The sequence below is a fragment of the Rhinoderma darwinii genome, chromosome 1, assembly GCF_050947455.1.
Source record: "Rhinoderma darwinii isolate aRhiDar2 chromosome 1, aRhiDar2.hap1, whole genome shotgun sequence".
Taxonomy (NCBI): Eukaryota; Metazoa; Chordata; class Amphibia; order Anura; family Rhinodermatidae; genus Rhinoderma; species Rhinoderma darwinii.
In genome coordinates this window covers 110,300,931-110,327,423 of record NC_134687.1, presented here as the reverse complement: position 1 = coordinate 110,327,423, position 26,493 = coordinate 110,300,931, and the positions used below count along the sequence as shown (strand labels likewise).

The following is a 26,493-nucleotide window of genomic DNA, read 5'->3' as shown; positions in this document are numbered from 1 at the left end:
GCATAATAAGGGTATAATAATGGGGTAAATAAATAATTCATAGATATGTGGCCGGTATTGTACTGATAAATGGTGCCCAATCTTATCCGCTTTTGGACACTGCACAATTTCTGTCGCTATATTTTGAGCGCCAGAGCTTTTTTAAATTTTTTTAACTTTCCAGTTTGTTGCTAGAACAAACTTTCCCTGCGATCACATGATCGGGACCTGAACCAATCAGATCCCTGTCATGTCTCCGGGACCAGAGGCAGCGGTTAACAGCGCGATCCGGCTGTCAGCACTACTCTGAGACACCCAGATCGCGCTTTTAACACCCACTGTGAATTCATGTCGGCGCTGTACAGAGCCCAGCAAGCTGACGTGATTTTACTGTGGGTGGTCAGGAAACCGTTAATGGTGATCATATTCTCCTTAGCCAAACCAATCGGTTTCTGCTGTCAGAGAACAGGTTGCTGGGGAGCCAGGGACACTGACACAGCTGGCGTCCGAGTGCTTTTCACAGCGCTATGCCGGCTGGAACAGAGATCTGTATGTTCACGCCCTGGCAGCACGGGATATGTGCGAAAAGGACGTGAATCTACAGATTGTCGGCATAAAAGGGTTAATGGGATGCACATTTGTCGTTTTGCATGAACAACCTTCCAAGTATTGTCAACTACTGCACCTGAGAACATGTCAGATCAACTTTCCACAGGTATCTGCCTTTGGTCGGTGCCTGTCATGCTCGTTTATGTTCCGAAAATGGTTCCTTTTCAGGCGTTCAAAGTTTTTAATATAAGGTCGGCTTTAGTTCGTCCCAACAAAGACAGGTGCCAGAAGAGGAAGCTACATCCAGTAGCCTATGGTATACTGCTCATTTACAGCTTCCTGACTGCCTGCAGTGGTCAAGAAGAGTGTTTGGCAATGTATTATCTTCGTAAACAGACTAATATTAAAGTTTTTGCTGCACCCATTGGATTCTTATTATTTTGACTGGTTATTAGACACTTGATCTAAGTCCCCCTAGATCAGGGGTCTCAAACTCGGCCGGTTAAGTGGGCCGCATATAGAAAAAATGGGAAGTTGACGGGCCGCATTACTTTCAAATTTGATACAATACAAAATTATTGTTAATCAATTAGTTATTTGAACTACTATAACACTATATTACTAGAATAATAATACTACGTTACTATAATAATAGCGCTAGGTTTAAAATTTTAGATATTTCTCCACGTGCTTATTTCAACAATCCAGCGTTCCAGTTTAAGTGTCGCTAAATGCAGTCCGGCGGTTCAGTTAGCACACATGTCAAGATTGGGCAGCCCCTTTTTAGATAGTGCCGCAGTGCCCTCTGTGGATGCTGCCGCAGTGCCCTCTGTGGATGCTGCCGCAGTGCCCTCTGTGGATGCTGCCGCAGTGCCCTCTGTGGATGCTGCCGCAGTGCCCTCTGTGGATGCTGCCGCAGTGCCCTCTGTGGATGCTGCCGCAGTGCCCTCTGTGGATGCTGTCGCAGTGCCCTCTGTGGATGCTGTCGCAGTGCCCTCTGTGGATGCTGTCGCAGTGCCCTCTGTGGATGCTGTCGCAGTGCCCTCTGTGGATGCTGTCGCAGTGCCCTCTGTGGATAATGCAACACACCCCTAGATAAGGCCACAGTGCCCTCTGTAGATAAGGCCACAGTGCCCTCTGTAGATAAGGCCACAGTGCCCTCTGTAGATAAGGCCACAGTGCCCTCTGTAGATAAGGCCACAGTGCCCTCTGTAGATAAGGCCACAGTGCCCTCTGTAGATAAGGCCACAGTGCCCTCTGTAGATAAGGCCACAGTGCCCTCTGTAGATAAGGCCACAGTGCCCTCTGTAGATAAGGCCACAGTGCCCTCTGTAGATAAGGCCACAGTGCCCTCTGTAGATAAGGCCACAGTGCCCTCTGTAGATAAGGCCACAGTGCCCTCTGTAGATAAGGCCACAGTGCCCTCTGTAGAGAAGGCCACAGTGCCCTCTGTAGAGAAGGCCACAGTGCCCTCTGTAGAGAAGGCCACAGTGCCCTCTGTAGAGAAGGCCACAGTGCCCTCTGTAGAGAAGGCCACAGTGCCCTCTGTAGAGAAGGCCACAGTGCCCTCTGTAGAGAAGGCCACAGTGCCCTCTGTAGATAAGGCCACAGTGCCCTCTGTAGATAATGCAACACACCCCTAGATAATGCCAGTGTCCTCTTCAGATACTGTCACACACCCACTTGTAGATAACGCCACAGTGCCCTCTGTAGAGGCTGCCACAGTGCCCTCTGTAGAGGCTGCCACAGTGCCCTCTGTAGAGGCTGCCACAGTGCCCTCTGTAGAGGCTGCCACAGTGCCCTCTGTAGAGGCTGCCCCAGTAATGTCAGGGGCTTGCCCAGAGCTGGAGTCCCAGGCAGAGCGCTAGTAGGCTCTTCCTGGGACTCCAGCTGCGCTCCTGCTCTGGGGAAGCCCCTGACATTATTGTATGGACAGCGATAATAGCGCTCTGCCCGGGACCCCGCTCTGGGGAAGACCCTGACACACTGTCCATATATGGGCAGCGATGTCAGGGAATTCCAGAGTCCCGGAGCAGAGCCGACACCAGCGCTCTGCTCGGGACTCCGGCTCTGGGGAAGCCCCAGACATCGCTGTTCATATGTGGACAGCGATGTCAGGGAATTCCAGAGTCTCGGAGCAGAGCCGATACTAGCGGCTCTGTGTCCCGCGGGCCGCAGATGACAGCCCCAGGGGCCGCATGCGGCCCGCGGGCCGCGTGCTTTAGACCCCTGCCCTAGATCTTCTGATTTAACCCCTACCCGCACCACTCAGTAACTATATGTCGCGCGGGAGGTTACTTCCCGTACGAGGGTGTATAGTTTTGGAGTCGTTCCCAGTGCACACTGTCGGTGACCGTGATTTAGGCAATTAACCCCTTAAATGAGGCGATCGGTTGCGATCGCCGCACTTTACGAGTTAGTAGCACATCCTCAGACCCCGCTTTAAAATCGTGGGGTTTGCCGATGGTTGTCATGGCAACCGGAGGCCAAACAATGGCCTCTGTATCTGCCATGGACGGAAGGCTATCAGACTGCTCCTGATAGGCTTCCTGTCAGTTATCGTGCAAACGCTGCGAAACATAAAGAAAACTATATACATATGGTATCGCCATAATCGTACCGACTTGCAGAATGAACTAAAATGTCATTTATTGCGCACGGTGAACGCCGTAAGAAATAAAGAATTTAAAACGCCAAAATCGCTGTTTTTTTAGTCGCATTCGCTCTAAAAAAGAAAAATGAATAAAGTAATGAGCGATCAAAAAGTTGTATGTACCATAAAATTGTACCACAAAAAAGCTACAGCTCGCCCGCTAAAACTAAACCCTCACACCGCTCAATCGTCCAAAAAATAAAAGTTATGGCTTTTAGAATGTGGCATTACAAAACAATTTTATTTTTTTTAACAAATAGTTTTTTCTTTGTAGAAGTAGTAACATATATTAAAAAAAAGAAAAACTATATAAATTTGGTATCACTGTAATCGTATTGAGATGCAGAATAAAGTTTAGTTGTCGTTTTCACCACACGGTGAAAGACGTAAAAACAAAACCCAAAAAACAATGGAGAAATCGAGTTTTTTGTTTTTGTTTTTTTTTCAGTTTCACAGTACATTATATGGTATTTTAAATGGGGTCAATAGAAACTACAACTCCTCTTGCAATAAATAAGCCCTCACACCGCTCCATTGACTGAAATATAAAAAAGTTATGGCTCTTGGAAGCCGGGGAGTGAAAAAGCAAAAAAAAAAAACAGTCCTGAAAGGGCTAATAAGTTCTAATAAAAAAATATTTATGACCACATATGGGGTATTGGCGTACTCGGGGGGAAATTGCTCTACAAATGTTGGGGTGCTTTTTCTCTTTTATCCCTTGCGAAAATTAAAAATCAACATTTTAGTGGGCAAAAATTTTGATATTAATTTCCACGGCCTAATTCCGCTAAATTCTACAAAAAAAACCTGTGGGTTCAAGATGTCAACTATACCCTAGAAAAATGGGGTCACATTTGAAGGGTTTCCACTGTTTTGGTCCCTCCAGGGCGTTGCAAACGAGACATGGCACTGAAAACCAATCCAGCGAAATCTGCGCTTCAAAATTCAAAAGACGCTCCTTCCCTTCTGAGCCCTGCTGTGGGTCCAAACATCAGTTCATGACTACATATGGGGTGTTTCCGTAATCGGGAGAAATTGCTTTACAAATGTTGGGGTGCTTTTTCTCCTTTATTCCTTGAAAAAATTCTATGTTTTAGCAGAAAAAAAGTCGATTTTCATCTTCACAGACTAATTCCACTAAATTCTGCAAAAAAAAAAAGTGGGGTCAAATGCGAACACTATACCCCTAGAAAAACTCCTTGAGGGTGTGGTTTCCAAAATGGGGACACTTTTGGGGGGTTTCGACTGTTTTGGCACCACAAGACCTCTTCAAACCTGACCATGGTACCTAAAATGTAGTCCTAAAAAAAGAAGGCCCCAAAATCCATTAGATCCTCATTTGCTTCTGAGGCCGGTGTTTCAGTCCATTACCGCACTAGGACCACATGTGGGATATTTCTCAAAACTGCAGAATCTGGGCAATAAATATTAAGTAGCATTTCTTGGGTAAAAGCTTCTGCGTTATAGAAAAAAAATTAATTTTTAAATTTCACGTGTAGATTGCTTTAATTCCTGTGAAACACCTAAAGGGTTAAAATACATTCTGAATGTTGTTTTGAATACTTTGAGGGGTGCAGTTTTCAAAATGGGGTGATTTATGGGGGCTTTCTAATATGTAAGGCCCTCAATGGGACTTCAGAACTGAACTGGTCCCTGAAAAAATTGCCTTTTGAAATTTTCTTGAAAATGTGAGAAATTGCTGCTAAAGTTCTAAGCCTTGTAACGTCCTGGAAAAATAAAAAGGACGTGAAAAAAACAATGCAAACATAAAGTAGACATATGGGAAATGTAAACTGGTAACTATTTTGTGTGGTATTACTATCTGTTTTACAAGCAGATACATTTAAATTTAGAAATATGCTAATTCTTACAAATTTTCTCTAAAATTTGGAGTTTTTCACAAATATTGAATTTATCAACCAATTTTTTTCACTAAAATAAAGTACAATATGTCATGAGAAAAGAATCTCAGAATCGCTTGGATAGGTAAAAGCGTTCCAGAGTTATTACCACATAAAGGGACACATGTCAGATTTGAATAAATAGTCTGCGTCCACAAGGCCAAAACAGGCTCAGTCCTGAAGGGGTTAATAAAATCACCTGTCTCTTTTTTTTAAGCACGTATGAGACCCGGTGAGGCATGTGCAGTGTCTCTGTTTGCTGTTCACTAGACTTTCTAAGCCATTGTTCACATCTGCTTTCTGTGTTTCCATTGCTCTGCTCCATCATAGGCACCTGACTCCAACAGCACCCAACGTTACCCATTGATTTTCAATGGGTTCCATCGGATTTCTGTCATGGTGTCTGTCGTTTTACCATACAAAATGGCGCAGCTTGCTGGGTAATTTTGTCATGTATTTTTGACCGCATCTGTGACGTAGCCTCCTATTCAGATGTGAACGAAGCCTAAGCTGTGTACTAGACTTGGGTGAGGATGTGTTCAAGCCTGACGCTACCTTGTACATAGGATATTGTTACATTCCTGAAAATAGCTACTTTATGCGAACATTAGATCACAAGTGCTTATTAGGCGCTGTTCACACAGAGTTTTTGGACGCGGAAAACGCGCCAAAAAAGGCTGATAATGCCTTGGTTTGTTATCCACTATACTGGCTGGCATTTTAGGGTATGTTCACGCGGCCAAATTTCAGACGTATACGAGGCGTATTATGCCTCGTTTTACGTCTGAAAATACGGCTCCAATACGTCGGCAAACATCTGCCCATTCATTTGAATGGGTTTGCCGAAGTACTGTGCAGACGACCTGTTATTTACGCGTCGTCGTTTGACAGCTGTCAAACGACGACGCGTAAAAATACAGCCTCGTCAAAAGAAGTGCAGGACACTTCTTTGGACGTTTTTGGAGCTGTTTTCTCATAGACTCCAATGAAAACGGCTCCAAAAACGGACGTAAAAAACGCCGCGAAAACGGCGCGAAAAACGCCGCGAAAAATGCGAGTTGGTAAAAAAACGTCTGAAAAGCAGGGTCTGTTTTCCCTTGATAACAGCTCTGGATTTTCAGACTTTTTTGTTGACTACGTGTGAACATACCCTTATTATTTTGTCCCTGGAACTGAGAGATCTAACATCTGCTACGAATGAGGTATGGCACCTAATCTCTAAAGGATGTTAACCGGTGGCTCTTATAGCGTGCGTGCAAAATACTTGCTTTAGATTTATAACAACTTCCAACCTACCTGTACTTGGGAATTAACCCATCTCAACACGGACGAGAAAACAAGGGAGAAACTCACTCCTTGTATAATCAGGAGTTTTTTGCTGGAAAGAGCCCAGGTGACCAAGAAAACCAACCTTAGGTCGGATGTACGTGGCTATTTTGTTGCACTGGAATTCTGAGAGCGATACTAGACTGTCTATGGACTGATGCACACACAACAGATGAGTGTGCTGAAATCTATTGCGGATCCCATATATGCTCACTCTACTCTACCGTCTGTATTTTGTCTCTTTGATGTGCTTAATAATTATGCCGTCCCGACCGGCTTGAATTTATTGTTCCTCTCTGGCTGTATATAGTTACATGTATCTTGTGGATTTATCCTATTGTACTCTACTTAGTGTATATATATGCATATATAGATATACAGTGAAGGAAATAAGTATTTGATCCCTTGCTGATTTTGTAAGTTTGCCCACTGTCAAAGTCATGAACAGTCTAGAATTTTTAGGCTAGGTTAATTTTACCAGTGAGAGATAGATTATATATATATAAAAACAAAACTGAAAATCACATAGTCAAAATTATATATATATATATATATATATTTATTTGCATTGTGCACAGAGAAATAACTATTTGATCCCATACCAACCATTAAGAGTTCAGCCTCCTCCAGACCAGTTACACGCTCCAAATCAACTTGGTGCCTGCATTAAAGACAGCTGTCTTAAATGGTCACCTGTATAAAAGACTACTGTCCACAGACTTTTAATTAACCAGTCTGACTGTAACCTCTACAACATGGGCAAGACCAAAGAGCTTTCTAATCTATGTTCACACGGAGTATTTTGGGGGAGGAATATCTGCCTCAAAGCTCCAAACGGAATTTTGAGGCAGATATTCCTCCCCCAAAATACTCCGTGTGAATAGCAATGATCGCGCCGTTTTTCGCCCGCGGCCATTGAGCGCCGCGGGCAGAAAACACGCTTTCTCCTGCCTCCCATTGAAGTCAATGGGAGGTCGGAGGCGGAAGCGCCCGAAGATAGGGCATGTCGCTTCTTTTTCCCGCGAGGCAGTTTTACTGCTCGCGGGAAAAAGACGCCGACGCCTCCCATTGAAATCAATGGGAGGCGTTCTCGGGGAGTTTCTGCCGAGTTTTGCGACGCGGTTTCCGCGTCAATAAACTCGGCAAAAGACCCCGTGTGAACATAGCCTTAGGATGTCAGGGACAAGATCATAGACCTGCACTGGCTGGAATGGGCTACAAAACCATAAGTAAGATGCTGGGTGAGAAGGAGACAACTGTTGGTGCAATAGTAAGAAAATGGAAGACATACAAAATGACTGTCAATCGACATCGATCTTGGGCTCCATGCAAAATCTCACCTCGTGGGGTATCCTTGATCCTGAGGAAGGTGAGAGCTCAGCCGAAAAGTACACGGGGGGAACTTGTTAATGATCTCAAGGCAGCTGGGACCACAGTCACCAAGAAAACCATTGGTAACACATTACGCCGTAATGGATTAAAATCCTGCAGTGGCCGCAAGGTCCCCCTGCTCAAGAAGGCACATGTACAGGCCCGTCTGAAGTTTGCAAATGAACATCTGGATTATTCTGAGAGTGATTGGGAGAAGGTGCTGTGGTCAGATGAGACTAAAATTTAGCTCTTTGGCACTAACTCAACTCGCCGTGTTTGGAGGAAGAGAAATGCTGCCTATGACCCAAAGAACACCGTCCCCACTGTCAAGCATGGAGGTGGAAACATTATGTTTTGGGGGTGTTTCTCTGCTAAGGGCACAGGACTACTTCACCGCATCAATGGGAGAATGGATGGAGCCATGTACCGTCAAATCCTGAGTGACAACCTCCTTCCCTCCACCAGAACATTAAAAATGGCTCGTGGCTGGGTCTTCCAGCACGACAATGACCCGAAACATACAGCCAAGGCAACAAAGGAGTGGCTCAAAAAGAAGCACATTAAGGTCATGGAGTGGCCTAGCCAGTCTCCAGACCTTAATCCCATCGAAAACTTATGGAGGGAGCTGAAGATCCGAGTTGCCAAGCGACCGCCTCGAAATCTTAATGATTTACAGATGATCTGCAAAGAGGAGTGGGCCAAAATTCCATCTAACATGTGTGCAAACCTCATCATCAACTACAAAAAACGTCTGACTACTGTGCTTGCCAACAAGGGTTTTGCCACCAAGTATTAAGTCTTGTTTGCCAAAGGGATCAAATACTTATTTCTCTGTGCACAATGCAAATAAATATATATAATTTTGACAATGTGATTTTCAGTTTTTAAAAAAAAATATAATCTATCTCTCACTGGTAAAATTAACCTAGCCTAAAAATTCTAGACTGTTCATGTCTTTGACAGTGGGCAAACTTACAAAATCAGCAAGGGATCAAATGCTTATTTCCTTCACTGTATGTTTTTCAAGTGTTCGTACCTGCTCATTTATTGATTGTAGCTGACCATTTTTCTGTCTGGTTATTTCATTAGCCGGCTATATCTTCAGAAATTGATACTACTATACCTCTATATATGTGTATGTATATACTGTATATGTATATATATATATATATATGTATATATATATATATATATATGTATATATATATATATATATATATATGAAATCATTCCTGGCAAGGTCGTTTTTATACTCTATTCTATTATTGTACATGGACCCTTGTGGGAATTGGCTCGCAAAATCTCCTTTCTCTTCTTTCTACAAATAAAATTATATTCTTATAATATATTATTTATATATACATTTATTTACTTTATATTTGAATTTCTTTACCCAGATGATTGCTTGTAATATCTTGGATAGTTTCTTGTATTTTTATATAAATTTGGTATCGCTGTAATCGTATTGACCCGCAGAATAAAGTTAACCGTTTTTACCGTACGGTGAACGCCGTAAAAACAAAACCACCCAAAAGGTTGAGGAATCGCTGTTTTTCTCCAATTCCACCCCACATATATTTTGTTTCTCATTTCCCACTACATTATATGGTACAAAAGATGGTGCTGTGAAAATCTACAACTCGTCCTGCAAAAAACAAGCCCTCATATACCAATATTGATGGAAAAATAAGAGTTTTGAAAGGTGGGGAGGAAAAAACAAAAGTGAAAATCCGAAAAATGGCTGCGGAGGGAAGGTAGTTAAAAGGATTTTCTGGTTTTGTGTAAATAAAGCTTTTATCATTGTATAGTGAAAAGTTCAGCCTACTAATATACTTTGTATTTCAATTCTTCACTATGTTCAATATCTCTACGTGCTGTCAGTGGATGAAAGCATTCTTGCTTCCTTCCAGAGGCTAAGGAGTCGGACCCAAGGTGATCTAATGCCCCTGATAGCCAAGAGGTAGATACCATTATATTCGGTCTAGCCGGTCCTCTGTGAACTAGATGCATCAGCAACACAGTCCTGGTGGTTGGTTATACTGTCAGCCCGGAGTCCAGGCTGTTTGGCTCACATATCATTGTCTAGATTGGATGTAATTGTATAAGACTCTTGGCTTTGAAAAGTATTAGGTCAGCCCAGGTTTTTAACTTCTAAATGTAAACCAAAATGGTGAGGAATAGAAACGTCAAGAATAATAGAAAATTGCACAACTTTTCATCATACGTTGATTAACCCTTCCACTGCCAAGGACGTTTGTAAAACGTCATGACTTTTTAAACACTTGTCGCAACTAGAATATAAGGGCTAAAGTAAATATTCGGGGTGGCGCACTCCTCGGGGATCAAAATGAAAAGTTGTACTTCCTGCTTTTATGTGTCGGTAAGGGGGGAGGGGAGAAGCTACAAGTGACAGAAGGAAGAAAGATCACAGCCTGTCACTCCGTCACTGTCACCCCCCCCCCCCCGTCACCCCCGATACAGCCCTCCATTGAAGGGGGAGGGGAATACAGGAACTTTTTATACATGTAACCACCACCTCATACCAACAGGAGAGGATATATGCGCCCTGATTGTCACATTTAGAGGGTCTATCTCTTCTACTAATACAGGGGTGAGAAGTTTAGCAGTTACACATCAAATCAGCTCCTGCGCCTAATGGTCTATTTGTATGTCCCAGGCTCTGCTGGAGTCAGACGTTTAGCCACAAACATGACTTTTATATATTTACACAACGTTACGCTTGATTGTATGAAGGCGCCCATAAGTGTAAAGTGCATGTGGTTGTTTGTACTATGTGTAAGCTATCTACTATCAGAACATATATATGGATATGGGTGTATAATATGATTCTAAAATGTAATAATTCAGGATTTGTTTGTGTATGTCAAAGCATAATTGTTGCGGCAGTAAAAGGCTTAAAGGGCATGTCCACCTACGCAACCAATTTTTCTTTTTAATAGAAAAATCTTCTATATTTTTGTCTACAGCTCCTATGCCAAACCATATGTAGCCATGGTAACAGGCAAACTCTGTATTCTGATTCTCCACTTATCTTGCCATTCAATTGTCCCCTACTTTTTGCTAACGCAGCAAATGTCAGGCAGAATTAGGGGACAGATAGAAGCGAGTATGATTGTAGGATATACAGTATGTTACCATGGAAACCTAAAGGTCTGCATAGGAGCTGTAGGCAAAAGCTTTTTACTTTACATCTATTATGAAATTGGATAAGAAGTTTTGTTTCATAGGAGAAACTAAAACAGTTTTGACACTATTATGGAAAGAAATTTGAACAAGCCTTTCATTTGTTAAATCTCATTAAATGTTAGATCATTGTGACACTAACCCTTGAATGGACAATGTTGTACTGCGACCTTTTTATGTTCATGTGTACTATGTAAAAGCTTTCCATGTTGATGCGATTTTACAAATCCGTAAATGTACCAAAAATAAATGATCAAATCTGTAATGCAATAAGTATGTAGTGCGCGACCACGCGCTAGTAACCAAAGCCATGATTCATCTGTGTCTCGCACATTACAGTCATTACTTAGAAACTTGCCTTATTCTGTTGCTTTTGAAACATTTTACATTTACAAACCTGTTGGGAGCGCCGTGTCCGTGATCTGACTGTCCTAATGTTCTGTTGCAATAGAGGTCAAAAATCTTACAAAAGGAGTCTGCTACAATGTGTGCGGTTAGAAATGCCTTGTGCAATTATTTTATTAGATGTTTTCCTCTTGTCTGCCTCTAGGGTCTTAAGGCTAGCCATTATGGAGGAAACTGAAAAATAAGTAGGGAAAAAACATTTGTATAGACTAGATAAATGTGTCTTTTCATAATTTTCTGTTTGTTTTGGGTAAGGCTATGTTCGCGTCACTTTTTTTGTCTTGCATATTAAGGAATACACTGGAAAAAAACTCCCTACATGTACGTTAAACGTAGGCTGTGATGGATGCAGTGGCGTAACTACCGCCGTAGCGGCTGCTACGGGGCCCGCGGCATGAGGGGGCCCGTGTCGCCCGCCGGCACGGGCCCCCACCATGGCCGGAGGCTCTGCTAGCAGCAGCTATGGCTGCTACAGCGCGACGCCACTGATCACTACGGCAGAGCAGGGAGGTATCTCCCCGCTCTGCCATTAACTGGTAAAGTACTAGGCTGTTTTACAGCTAAATGACTAGAGCAAATGTCACAATTTTGCTATGCGCTTCTTTAGATGACTATAATTCTGCAGGTGAATAAAGTTCATCTTTGAATTTTACACTCTTTTTAAAGGACAGATAGGGCTTTGTTTTAGTGGCATTTTTCAGTATATATCATTTTTATTTTCTTCTCTAAAGTGGGCAAAATTGGAAAAAAATGCAAGAATTTAGCAAATGCGTCAGTTTAGGCTAGCATTTTTCACACACGGTATGGACCACGGACAAAATTCATCTCCTTTCACATTCTTCCACTTCTCCCGTGCATGGGGATACCAAATATGTGTGCCTTATTCACTGTGCGGGCATGTGCCAGGGCTTGGCATAAAAGGAGGCTTTTCGGTCCAGGAATTTTGCATTTGATTTTATAGCCGCATACTGTTTTCTGGTGGGCCTAATGCTGCTGAAACATTAGAAACACCCCATAAATGACTTCATTCACACAAGTAGACCCCACAAGGTTTCCTTCAAGGGGTTTATCATATTTTTAGACAGTCCAGTTTTCTTCTGAAAGTTTCTTGAATAAGATGGATCAAAATAAAATTAGCAATTTTTTAGCAAATGCGTCAGTTTATACCAGCATTTTTCACACATAGACCACGGCCAAAATTAATCTCCTTTCACATTCTGCCACTTCTCCCGTGTATGGGGATACCAAATATGTGTGTCTTATTTATCACATAGAGATGTAGGAGGGCGGAGGATAGAAGAAGATTATTTCACAAATCGCTTTTTTTTCAAAGCTGGTTTTACAAAACTCAACAGAGTTTCTATAACACTTCCAAAATATCTGCTCTTGAAGCAGAGATCCCAAAATATTCATCTAGGGGTATAATGGGAATTTATTTTTTGGGGTTTTCTAAAATAAGAAATTGCAGGTTTATGCAAATGGAGCTCTCCAGCAGATGAACTTTAGAGAATATGCAAACATGACATCCACCACCCACCCATTCCCTCCCTCACACTTGGAGTAAAATCAGGGGAAAAATAAAAACGTAATGTAGGGCAAATATATTTTCAACGAATTAACTAAAATCTAATAATTCAGAACAGTGTGGTATTTTTTAAAACATGGCTCAATGCACAGGCCTGGTTGCGAGGGACATGAGGGACAGAAATATCGGGAATCTTTGCGGTGCCCGTCTTTTCTGCAGACGCGACACTTTTTCTGGGGGTTGCTTCTGGTTGCTGTTGGGGGAATCCGACTGATGAAGTGTCTTTCAGTCAGTCACGTGACATCCTCAGACTGGGGGCATTCTCGGGTGTCCTGAACATCAAAAATGAGGCCTTCAATAATTTTCTCCTGGAAATCCAGGTATGTGTCTCTGCCTCTGTTTTTTTTGTACCAGGTTTTAGTTTTGCTTTTTTCTAAATAGGGCTGTAAAACCTGGTCGCTTAAATCCACCCCCCCCATGTACTTGTTATATTCGGACACACACACTGGTTTGTGCTTGTCCGATGTTGCCCCTCTTTCCCTCACTGCCACTGTTCCTGCGGTATGAATCGTGCTTAGCACATACACATCTTTGCGATCCCTGAACTTGACCGCCAGCAATTCCTCTGATGCATAAGCACAGGAGTCCCCCTTTACCATGCGCTTCCCCACTACTTGCTGTGGAAAACCAATTCGGTTTTTGCGCATGGTACCACATGCCCCAGTCCTTGCAGCATGCAAATGCCTAAACAGGGGCACACTGGAATAAAAATTATCACAGTACAGGTGGTACCCCTTGTGAAGCAGAGGCTGCATTATCTCCCACACGATCTTACTGCTGGTGGAAAGATCAGGGGGGCATCCAGGAACATTTATTGTGCGGTCCCGCCCTTCATAAATCCTGAAGGCGGTGGTATATCCTGACCCGCTTTCACACAATTTGTAGAGCTTAACGCCATATCTTGCCCTTTTGGAAGGTAGATATTGGCGAAAGCTAAGTCTGCCATGAAAGTTGAGGAGGGATTCGTCCACACTTACATTCTGCTCAGGGGTGTAGAGTTGTAGAAATAAATTATTCAGGGAATTTATTAGCGGTCTTATTTTGAACAACCGATCCCGGTTTGCATCGGTACTTGGGGGGGCCTGTGTGTTGTCGTTGAAGTGGAGGAACCTCATTATTGTCTCATAACGAGACCTGGGCATTACTGCAGAATATACTGGGGTGGCTTGGGCGGGTCTTGTTGACCAGTAAGACCTAATGGAGGGCTTTTTGACCATACCCATATTTAGGGTGAGCCCCAAAATTTTTTTTTCATTCCTGCAAATTGGTGGGCGTCCAATCTCTGGCATGGGTGGATGAAGGTTTCTGCCTTATATATTGCGTGGCATATAAATTTGTTTCGTGGACAATCTGATTTAGGATGTCGTCCGTTATAAATAAATGGAAGTAATCCATTTGGACAAAATTTGTATTGTCCACGGTTATGCCAGGAGTGGCAGTAAATCCGTGGATTCTAGGCCCAAAAGATGGGGCAGGTGCCCATACAAGAGCCTGGACTGAAGAGACCAGGCTGTCCCGTGCTACAGCGCTACTTGGCCCTGCGCTTTCATGTTCTGCAGTTTCAACTGCATCAGGGACAACGTCCCCTGAAGATGAACCTGAAGTGACGCGGTCATCGTCACTACCTAAAGCAGGTTTTTTTGTAACTCTAATCTTCTGGCAGCAATTCTCCCGAGTCTCTTCTTCTCCTCAAACTGAAACAATGTTTGAGGAGAAGAAAAGAGGCAGGAGATTTACTGCCAGAAAAGTCAAAATAAAACAAATGTGGTCGCTGTGATAGGTTTTCACAGCGACCACATGTTCAGGGACCATCAGATTGGTCCCTGATACTCTGCCCAGTGCCCAGAGCTGTTGGTAACAGCGTGGGCACAGGGCTGTGTGCACGCGATCGCGTGCACACTGTTTTCTATGCAGAAAAGCATGTGATCGCTGTGATTGGTTGTCACAGCGATCACATGTTCAGGGGCCAAAAGATTGACCCCTGACATTCTGCCCAGTGCCCATGGCTGTTAGCAACAGCCAGGGCATAGAGCTGTGTGCACGCGATCGCGTGTGCACAGTCTCTGAAGTGCCGCCGTAAATAGTCTATACGGCGGACTTCAGAGACCCTGACCGCTGGCCGTATAAATACGGCCAGCGGTCGGGAACCTGTTAAACAAAAGACATGTATCCCCTATCCACAGGATAGGAGATACATGTGTGATCGCTGGCATTGATAGGGAGAACGGGGGACTGAAAGTCCCCTGAAGTTCTCCATCACAAGCTTCGGACTTCCGGGGTCTGTGTCGGCAGCTCCGTAGAAATGAATGGAGCGCTTGTGCGCATGCGCGACCAGCGTTCCTTTCATTTTTATTGAGCTGCGCAGACGCCGGAAGTCAGAGGTTAGTCATGGAGAACTTCGGGGGACTTTTGGTCCCCCGTTCTCCTTATCGCTGCCAGCGATCACACATGTATCCCCTATTCTGTGGATAGGGGATACATGTCTTTTGTAGGACACACTGTAGGTCGCATTTTTTGGGGGGGTTGGGGATGCTGTATGGCGTTCCCTACAGGCGGGGGCTTTATGGCGCTATCTACAGGGGGGGGGCTGTATGGCGTTCCCTACAGGGGGGGGCTGTATGGCGTTCCCTATAGGGGGGGCTGTATGGCATTCCCTATAGGGGGGGCTGTATGGCGTTCCCTATAGGGGGGGCTGTATGGCGTTCCCTATAGGGGGGGCTGTATGGCGTTCCCTATAGGGGGGGCTGTATGGCGTTCCCTATAGGGGGGCTGTATGGCGTTCCCTAAAGGGGGGGCTGTATGGCGTTCCCTACAGGGGGGGCTGTATGGCGTTCCCTACAGGGGGGGGCTGTATGGCGTTCCCTACAGGGGGGGCTGTATGGCGTTCCCTACAGGGGGGGCTGTATGGCGTTCTCTACAGTAGGGACTGTATGGCGTTAGCGCCATACAGTCCCCCCTGTAGGGAACGCATTACTGCCCCCCCCTGTAGGGAACGCCATACAGCCCCCCCCTGTAGGGAACGCCATACAGCCCCCGCCTGCAGATAGCGCCATACAGCCCCCGCCTGCAGATAGCGCCATACAGCCCCCTCCGTAGATAGCGCCGTACAGCCCCCTCCGTAGATAGCGCCGTACAGCCCCCTCCGTAGATAGCGCCGTAAAGCCCCCTCCGTAGATAGCGCCGTACAGCCCCCTCCGTAGATAGAGCCGTACAGCCCCCTCCGTAGATAACGCCGTACAGCCCCCTCCGTAGATAACGCCGTACAGCCCCCTCCGTAGATAACGCCGTACAGCCCCCCCTGTAGATGGCGCCGTACAGCCCCCCCCGTAGATGGCGCCGTACAGTCCCCCCCGTAGATGGCGCCGTACAGTCCCCCCCGTAGATGGCGCCGTACAGTCCCCCCCGTAGATGGCGCCGTACAGTCCCCCCCGTAGATGGCGCCGTACAGTCCCCCCCGTAGATGGCGCCGTACAGTCCCCCCCGTAGATGGCGCCGTACAGTCCCCCCCGTAGATGGCGCCGTACAGTCCCCCCTGTAGATGGCGCCGTACAGTCCCCCCTGTAGATGGCGCCGTACAGTCCCCCCTGTAGATGGCGCCGTACAGCCCCCCCTGTAGATGGCGCCGTACAGCCCCCCCTGTAGATGGCGCCGTACAGTCCCCCCCGTAGATGGCGCCGTACAGTCCCCCCCGTAGATGGCGCCGTACAGTCCCCCCCGTAGATGGCGCCGTACAGTCCCCCCCGTAGATGGCGCCGTACAGTCCCCCCCGTAGATGGCGCCGTACAGTCCCCCCCGTAGATGGCGCCGTACAGTCCCCCCCGTAGATGGCGCCGTACAGTCCCCCCTGTAGATGGCGCCGTACAGTCCCCCCTGTAGATGGCGCCGTACAGTCCCCCCTGTAGATAACGCCGTACAGCCCCCTTTGTAGATATCTACATAGGGGGCTGTATGGCGTTATCTACAGGGGGGGCTGTAAAAAAGGCACTATCTACAAGGGGGGGGGGGGATTGTGTGACACCAAGGGGAGGGGGGGCCCTAGTAAAAAGTTTGCTATGGGGCCCAGTCTTTCCTAGTTACGCCCCTGGATGGATGCCTAACACTTCATCCGTCACCATATTTAATGTATATGTTTTTTAAGTTGTTTTGTCCCCGTCCCCCCCACTATACTGACGTATACCAGCCAGACGGCCAAAATGACACACTTTATTTTTGCCTCAGTCTGGCAATGGAGCCCTATGGACAGGTTTAGCGCGTACATTGGGAGATTTACTTTTGGTACATGCTAAACGTAAACAAAAAAATCACTTGTACATCACTTGTTTTCTAAAACCATTATTGTCAGTAGTCTTCTTGATAATAGAGCCTTTTCACCTCTTCTTTGGAGGCTCCGTTAGGGGTCTTCGGCACAGATCCAGCCCAAAATACAAGAAACAATAGTGCAGCATGCTGCGCTGTTGTGTTTGGTAAAATTATTGACACCATGACAGAAAGCTGACGGAACCCATTCAAGTCAATGAGTTCCATCGAATGCCAATGGTGTCCGTCATGCAATGGAACTGCCGCTTCTGGTATTTCATTGTTCTGCTCCTCTGACCAAGCAGAGCATCGGAAACACCGGCACAGATGTGAACATACCCTTAGCCAACTTTGTCATGGGAAGTACCAAGAAAATGTATATAAAAGGCCTTTTAGTGTCTTCAGCCCTTCACTGCTCTCCCCTGTGTCCCTATAACAACACAGACACATTCACATCAGTTTCTAAATATTGTCCATGGCTTTATTTGTTCCAGAATAAAATTATGTTTGGGACTATTTTAGGATATATAGAAATATATTCAAAATTTCCTAATGGTCTTTGATCCATAAAAATAATATAAAACTTAAATTTGGAAATCCAGTTTGTGGTCTGGAACTTTCATGACCCAAATGAAAAAGTGGGAACCCAAAAACATTGATTTGAAGTGTCTGGAACAGACCTGGAGAGGACACGGAGCTGTAGGTGTTGCAGAAACCTACGACCACTCATTTATATTTGCCTGTAAATTTCTTTTAGATTAAATATAATTCATTATTTTATCTCATCTCCTTTTGATGTATACATTTTACAGGAAACATTTATGAGCACAGAGTTTTGTAACTCGCAAAGCCGCAGATATTTTTCTGAATGTGTATATTTAGCATATTTTTATGTCATTCACCCACAGATTTTGTGCCTTTCAACGGCAAAAAGAATCAGAGTAAACAGCGCAACCAGCTAAAATTATTATCCAGCTATAAAAGTTCAGATATGAGTAACAGGCCTGCAATGTTAATCTCCCCTGCTGGCAATTTGAAATGACGCATGTTTTTTTTCTTTGGGAACTGTAAATTGTCATTTGCATTTTGAAGAGCTTGTGTATGTGCAGTGGTTTGTTATTTAGATTTGTTAAAGTGGAGGTAAGGCTCTGTTCACATCTGCGTTGGGGTCCCGTTCTGACGTTCCGTCGTAGCTTTCCGTTAGAACGGGAACCTGAACAGACACAAACTGACCAGAGGTTTCCGTTTCCGTCACCATTGATTTTAATCGTGACTGTTCCGGTGCCCGTGGTTTCCGTTTGTGTCCTTTGTGCACCGGACCCGTCGTTTTGCCGGAAGCAATAGCGTAGTTTCCGTCAATTTGTGTCCGTTCAGGATCCCGTTCTGACAAAAAGCTCCAACGGAACGTCAGAATGGGACCCCAACGCAGATGTGAACAGATTCATGATTCCCCCATATACTGAATATGCACACAGATCCAACTCGCCCAATCCTTTGTTCCCACAGGAGATAAGCTTTGGCCAGAGGGGTATGTCAGCAGCTTATTTCCCTCTCCCCACGCTCGCTCGAGTGTCCATGATTATGGGGGTGTCAGAAGAAATAACTGCTTCCTGAGTTATTTGAAGTATATGGCCACCTTTATCCACTCTTACTTGGGTGAACTAGCCCCAGTTACAGGGGAAATGTAACTTTCCTTCAACATTACAGCTGAACTGGTCCTGGTAAGACCCAGCAGCAGCTCCTATTGGGCATTCGACGATTGGCGCTAATACAGCCAGCCACATTGCCACGTATTATCTACAGTGCTGTGTATTCAGCTATCAGGAGGGCAGACATGGTAATAAATGCAGCGTTCTATGCATATCAGCTGGATGTATATTGTCGTCTTGCAGTAAGCAGGTGGTTAAAGGGAATCTGAGTAGTTTGCCCACAATATTACAGCACCGTGTGCTGCCATGATACGGCTGCTGCAACACGGCAGCTTTAGTTGCTGTGCAGCTTTAGCCTAATGCAATTTAAAATAATAAGGGGAAAGAAAAGCAATGTGTCTTCCTATTAAAGCGGTTTTGCGGGAGTAAAACATTGATGGCCTTTTCGTAGGATAGGCCATCAATATTTGATCAATGGGTTTCTCACACCCATTGATCAAAAAGGCAGCTGCCCTACATTGTTCAGGCACAGCCGCTCTGCCTGGTCTTGAAGCTCAACCCCATTGATGTACTGACGAGCCGCTTTGCCTAGATAAAGGGGTCGCCGTTGTGAATATCCGCGGGACTCCCACTTGTCGGCCCCCGACCTATCAAACATTCATGCCTTGGCCATCAATGACTTACTCCCAGAATAGCCCTATAAATAAACCTTTGCAGTAGTCCTAATATAATTATTCATTTGTAATTATTATATCTTCTACCTTGTCAAAATTATGCACCAAATTTTCTCACCATGAGTGTGTGAGAAATGATTTGCTTTGTATGCAGTTATCCTCCTTCTTGCACTTGTTTTCAGTGATACTTGGGAATCTGGTTTGGTTTGCTTTTATTGTTTTGTGTTTTCTGGGAGTTGTTCTTGCATGTAATAAATAAATCCTAAATTCTCGTGAGTCATTGATTGTCTGACCTAAATAATTGCAATTACAGCTGTGTGACAGCAAAGAAAACATTAGAAGAATTTAAGTTTTAACCTCTTTAGTTTTCATAGATTTTGTACCAAGAGGGGGCATCAGGTGTTTGTCACTTAACCCATAGATGATCTTAAGTCTAGGGAAACATGGATGGGATAAGTTAGATGCTCTTTTTGTTCGACCCTTTGTTTACCTGAAGATGAGCTGCAACAGAGATGTCTGTCCGGCTGACATTTTCTCCCTCCATAGAAATAACATGTCCTTTCAGCAATATAAATGGCCACGTTAGTGGGAAATTCAGTCAACAACTATCTAATGGCTACGGCCAGTTTCATTCCTGAATTTGCCACTTTTTTAATTTTTTTATGTAAATACAAAACGACCTGTACAATTGTATCATTTGTGTTTATTTAAAGGTGTTTTCCCATAATATCAATTAATCATGTTCGAGTTACACTGGTTGGGAAGGTGGCCGCACATTTTTGGTCAGTCTTCCATAAAGGGTCTCTTCACATCTGTGTTGTGGTTTCCAATATAAAAGGAAACCACAACGCTGTGCAGTACTACAACAAATACCACCTGCGCCCGACGAAACCCATTGCCTAAGGCCCCATGCACACGACTGCAAAATCGCCCGTAATTATGTACCCATGTATTTCTATGGCCGACGGACCCCTTCCAGTATATTTACAGGAGAGTGACCATGCTGTAGAAACTTTATGAAAAAAATAGGCCATGTCCTATTTTATTTATTATAGGGACCGTGCTCCCTTCTTTATAATGGGAGCACGGCCCGTAAATGCGGACGGCTGTCCGCAACCGTAGTTACGGGTCGTAATGCTGGGCATGGTCGTGTGCATGGGGCCTTAGAGACTGTTCACATCAGCATTTGGGATCTGTTCCGTTCCACCTTTCCGTCAGAGGAACAGATGAACGGAAAGCTGAACGTAGACTATCACTTCCGTTTGCATCACCATTGATTTCAATGGTAATGCTTCCGTTTCAGTTTGTTTCCGTTCAGTGAAGTTTTCATTTTTATAGCTTAGTAGACTCCGTCGACTATTGTTTCCGTGAAAAAAACCAAAAACTTTACGGTACTGAAACGGAAGCGTTACCATTGAAATCAACGGTGATGTAAACAGAAGTGATGGTCTCCATTCGGCTTTCCGTTCATCTGTAGGCCTGACAAATGACGCGAGAGACTTAATGAGTACATTCTTACTATAACATGTATTACTTTTTCACAAATCTCTACATAAATGTCATGATCTCATTCCCATGTTCTTTGCAGGTGCTTCTGCCAGCAGCCAGTCTCTTACAGCTTCAAGATGTGAGGAAAACTTGCGGCGAATTCCTAGAATCCCAGCTTCACCCATCCAACTGTTTAGGGATCCGAGCTTTTGCTGACATGCATGCATGTACTGAATTGTTACATCAGGCTAACATTTTTGCAGGTAACTCCTTCTATGTAGTATTCATGCATTACTTCGTGTTTCTACATTTAAAGGGTTTATACCGGAATCGATAATTTTCACCTGTCCACAAAATAAGTGAGAACGATAAAGGGGTACTGAGCACCACTTTCCTCCTGCACCTCCATTTAATGTCTACAGGGCTGGCGGAAACACCAGAGTGCTGTACTAAGCTGTTTTCGTCATTCTTACAGACTTTGAATAGAGCAGCAGTGCGCATTCTCAAACACTGCTTCATTCAATGGCCTCTTCACTGCAGGTGAGGAGGAACGGGGGGTTCGGGACACGCGTTCTCTTGATCGTTGGCCGTCCCAGCAGTGGGGTCTCTAGTGATCAGACGATCACCTATATTGAAGATAGGTGATAATTCTCGATTCTATTACAGTCCCTTTAAATGATTTTCCTTCAAGTTTATACACTCGGTAAATATAACTTGTCCTACTTTACCTGAAATTACTGTGATTGCTGTTAAAGAGGCTCTGTCACCAGATTCTCAAATCCCTATCGCCTATTGCATGTGATCGGCGCTGCAATGTAGATAACCGTAACGTGTTGTTTTTTTTTTGGAAAAACGTTCATTTTTGGCCAAGTTATGAGCTATTTTATATTTATGCAAATGAGCTTTGAAATGGCCAACTGGGCGTATTTTTTTTCGTATGTCCAACTGGGCGTGTATTGTGTTTTTAACTGGGCGTGTTTACTTGTATGACGCTGACCAATCAGTGACCAATCAGCGTCATACACTCCTCTCCATTCATTTACACAGCAGCAATGTGCAGCCACATACACAAGTGTCCTGATAATGAATATACATGATCTCCAGCCTGGACGTCATGTGTATTCAGAATCCTGACACTTCTGAATCTTTTCTGTGAGATTTCCAGCAAGGGAAACTAAATCTCGTTTACCTCGTAATCTCGCGAGTTTACGCGTGGCTTTTTTTATTTCTTTTGCAGAGCCATTCTAACTGATTCCCATTTCCCAGTTTACAGTGGTCTCCAGGTTAATCTGACTACAGCGAACGCCTATATCTTTCTATCATTTCTCATGAATTGTTAGGTTTCTATTGGAGCTAGTCTTCTTCAGATAACATAAATGTAATATAGGCTATGTACACCTTTTGAAGTGTACTGAGGACTTGTCTAAAAGTTGGTCCCATCCAGCTAATAACAATCACATCTAAGTTCATGAACTCCAATGTGATCGTATTAGCTGGATCCTGCGTGTCCGACAAGCAGGACCAGCTTTCAGCTGAGCCGTCACTTCAGAAGTGTACATAGCCTTTAATGTTCCTCCTATTGTAAATATGTGCGGGAACAAATGGAATATTTTTCTTGTTCTGGGAAACATGCAGCACAACGGCTGTCTACATGTTTACAATCCAGAGAGCTGTGTCATACCTCAGGGCAATGAAAATAAATGACGTTCTCCGCAGGAGTTCATAAATATTAATCATTGGGTAATATATATGTGGCAGCGAGAGGGTCAAGCATGAAACCTTCCAAGACTGAGCCTGCCAGTAAAGGTTACATATAAGAAATTAGGATTTAAGTCTATTTTAGAATTTAGTAACAGAAAAAACTCAGGTTGAAGTCAAACTATTAGAACGGTCATATAAAAGGGAAATATATGATGAAATGGTTAACTTATCTATGCTTTGATAGGATCTATTAACAATTTTTGTTTCCCACTATGTTCATTGTAAACACCGGAAAAATCTGCGGACATTTGCTACTTTAATATGCCACACAGTAGCATATGGACCTCCGTTGTAAAAGAAATAACATTTTCCGCATACGTTTTTTTTTTTTTTTTTTTTTTGTTTTTTTTTTCAATAAACTATACTGTTTAATACACAGGAAAAAAATAACTACCGACACATACTGGCCAGATGTATGCCAAAAAAAAAAAGGAAACAGAGAAATATACAATAAACACATTTTATTAAACATTCATTTTAACCCCTTAAGGACACGGCCAATTTTAGCCTTGAGGACAGAGCAATTTTTTTTACATTTTTTGCATCCCGACGCTCATAACGCTTTTATTTTTTGTACGACGTAGTTGTATGAGACTGTGTTTTTTGCGGGACGAGTTGTACTTTATGTCTGTACCATTTTTTGGTACAAATACATTATCGTTTAATTTCTATTAATTTTTAATTAGATTAAAATGCAGAAAAAAAGCAGTTGTGCAGCAGTTTTAATATTTATTTTTTTTACACCATACACCGATCATGATAAATAATGGTATAAATTTGTTGTACAGGTTGTTACGGTCGTGGCGATACCAAATATGTCTATATTATTTCATGTTTTGGGACTTATATTTTAAAAAGTTTATTTATTATAAAAAATGTGTGTTTCTGTGTATTTTATTTACTTTTTATTTATTTATTTACCATTATTTTTTTTTTTACATTCATTTAACTTTTTTGTTTAATCCCATAAAGGGATTTATCATTTTGATTTAGTAACTGTAATGTACTGGCATAGATCTATATGCCAGTACATTAGCCTGTTACTGATCGTACACAGGCAGTTGTTAGGGCATACCTCAGTATGCCTTAACAGGAAATATTTTCAGACAGCCCTGGGGTCCTTCACTGGACCCTGGGCTGTCTGGCCATACGAGTTGTTGGCTTTGATCGCGTCAGTTATTTTCTGTGACGCGATCAATGTGCAGTCCCCTCTCCTTGAACGCCGCGATCAGCTGTCATCGCGGCGTTCAAAGGGTTAACAGCGGAGAGAAGATGTTTCTCTCCTCTCCGCTGTCAGAGCGGGGCCGTGGCTGTGTATTACAGCCGTTGCCCCGCTCTCGATCGCGCGCACAGACGCGCGCAGGGACGGCTGTCACACAGGACGAGTATGCTCGTCCTAATGCGCGAAGTGCTCGCCGCTCAGGACGAGCATACTCGTCCTGTGTCGGCAACCAGTTAAGCCACCAATTAAGACCTATTTGGCATACCCATAACTGTAATGTCCTGTACACTGTGAAAACAAGGTGAAAAATAAAAACAAAGGAATTCATTTTTTATTTTTTTTAATCTACGTTTCTCCCATATTGTAAGTTTACAATAAACGCTAAAATGTGTGTAGCCCAAAATGGTGCCCTAACCAAGAACAACTTGTCCCGCAATAAACAAGGTCTTATGAAGCCATGTCGGAGTAAAAAAAAATAAAGTCCTGAAGAGGTTAAATGATAGCGCAGCAAAAGCGCTCATCCGGTTTTAAATTTCATCGTATTGGAGGTTGTCATTTTCACTGATACATAAGTATCTTGCCTAGATATGTGCACATACGGAGTTGGTTTTCGTCATCACATGGTAGGGGTGCCTCACAATGGGAACATGTTCCTTCAGTAGAAAGCAGTTTAGTATATTGAGCTGATATGTGCAGTTATGAGATCTATAGAAAAGATGGATGGCGTGGAATGAGAGAGACGTTGAATTAAGAAAAAATGAGTTTCTACTGTTTTGTTTTCTATGCAGAATCTACATTCCGTACTGCTTGTTCACGGTACAAATGCTGTGCAACTACTCTCATCTTCCTCCTCACCATCTGTTGTCAGCTAGATTTCCCAGTTTGGCATATTACGGTTTATGAATGGTTATTTTCAAATTTATATTTCTACTTTAACAAAACGACAGTCCTGGAACAATTTGATAGAGAGCAAGAACAGTGGCTGCCAAAGTCCTTTTTTTTTTTCTTGTGGATTAAATAGGCTCTGTCACTAGTTTAATAATGCCCGATCTCCGAGCTCATCTAATAGGCGCTGTCACACTGATAATGCTAGTGAAAATTGTGTCCTAAAACATTTATTATTTTAGAAATTAATGTCTTTTTTCTAAATCTGTAAATGAGCCTTTATTAGACAACTGAGAGGTGACCGCAGCGATTCTCCTGAGGTGAAGCGACCTCACAGCCTCTGACGCTGTCCTATCAGCATGAAGCTGCTTCACACAGCGCCAGAGAGTGAGGCTGGAGGGAAGGGTGGTCACTTCAAACAGCCATATCTCGGGCTGTGGACCACCTAGAATAGCGGTTCTGATGGCATATGAAAGAGGAGATTCTAATCTTTTATATGACACCAGGATCGCAGTTATGAAACAACCGGAGATATCACCAGTTGAATACACAGTCGTTAATGGAAGCTGTATACTATATGATCAGGCTGTGTTGCTGGGCAGGGAAGGGGGAGAAGCTGTCTGCTGATTGGACAGTGTCATACAGAAAACATTATACCGCTCAGAGTGAAAAGACAGTCACCTCCTATTTGGCTATTAGAGCCACATGATCATATTTAGAAAAATGGTCATAACTTTGTAAATAATAAAAGTTTTTAACAAATCACACTAGTTATCAGAAGCATAGCGCCTATTAGATGATTTTAAAAGAGGGAATTAATAAACTGGTGACAGAGGCTCTTTAAATGGACCGGGAGCTTTTTAGTAATGCTGACCCATCCAGTTCTGCTTTGTCATCTATCCTACTGATTACTCTGCAGTTATGTCTTGGATAGTAAAGGCGATGTACGTTTTTGAAGACAATTTTTTTTCTTTAAATCAATGTTTTATTTTGAACTACTTTTTACTTGTTTTTTATTTAAAAAAAAAAAGTATTACTTTTTGCAAAACCGCTTCTATGTATCTGAATACATAGAAGCTGTATCTTGCGGTCAAAGCCAAATTGCCATGTCAGCAGGACTGGCGGCTTCGGTGAACGCTGGTCGGATCGAGCTATTATCCATCACATCTAAGTTCGAAAAAGGTAACCGATGGCAGCATTCATAGTCTATTAATGAGTAACACAAGTAGCCCTTGCTCTGTTATCACCTTCCATAGACTTTTATGAAATGGGGTTCACAGAAAAAAATGCCAGAAGTTTCCTCCCACTTTGCTGTGGCTTCAGGACAGCAATAGGGACACTGGACCTACAGTTCCAAAATTTCTGTGATAGTTAGATCCCCTGTGATAGTTAGATCAATGGTTACATCCCCACTGATTAGACATTTTTGGTTATGTGTCTTTCAATGGAATATCCCTTTAATTATTGTAATTGTTAAATGGCTACTTCCCTACAGAACCTGAATGGCTTGGAATGTGTGTTCTAATGTTTGTTGTGCATAGGCAG

At 43.6% G+C, this 26,493-nt stretch overlaps 1 protein-coding gene across 5 annotated transcripts in view; it reads left to right on the top strand.

Moving 5' to 3' along the window:
• KLHL2 (kelch like family member 2) overlaps positions 1 to 26,493 on the top strand; it is a 225,830-nt gene that overhangs the window by 104,735 nt on the left and 94,602 nt on the right. For all 5 annotated transcript variants that reach the window (XM_075860272.1, XM_075860275.1, XM_075860273.1 and 2 more), the window contains one exon: positions 21,181 to 21,343. In XM_075860272.1, the coding sequence (XP_075716387.1) occupies positions 21,181 to 21,343 (163 nt within the window). The remainder of the gene's footprint in view (positions 1 to 21,180; positions 21,344 to 26,493) is intronic.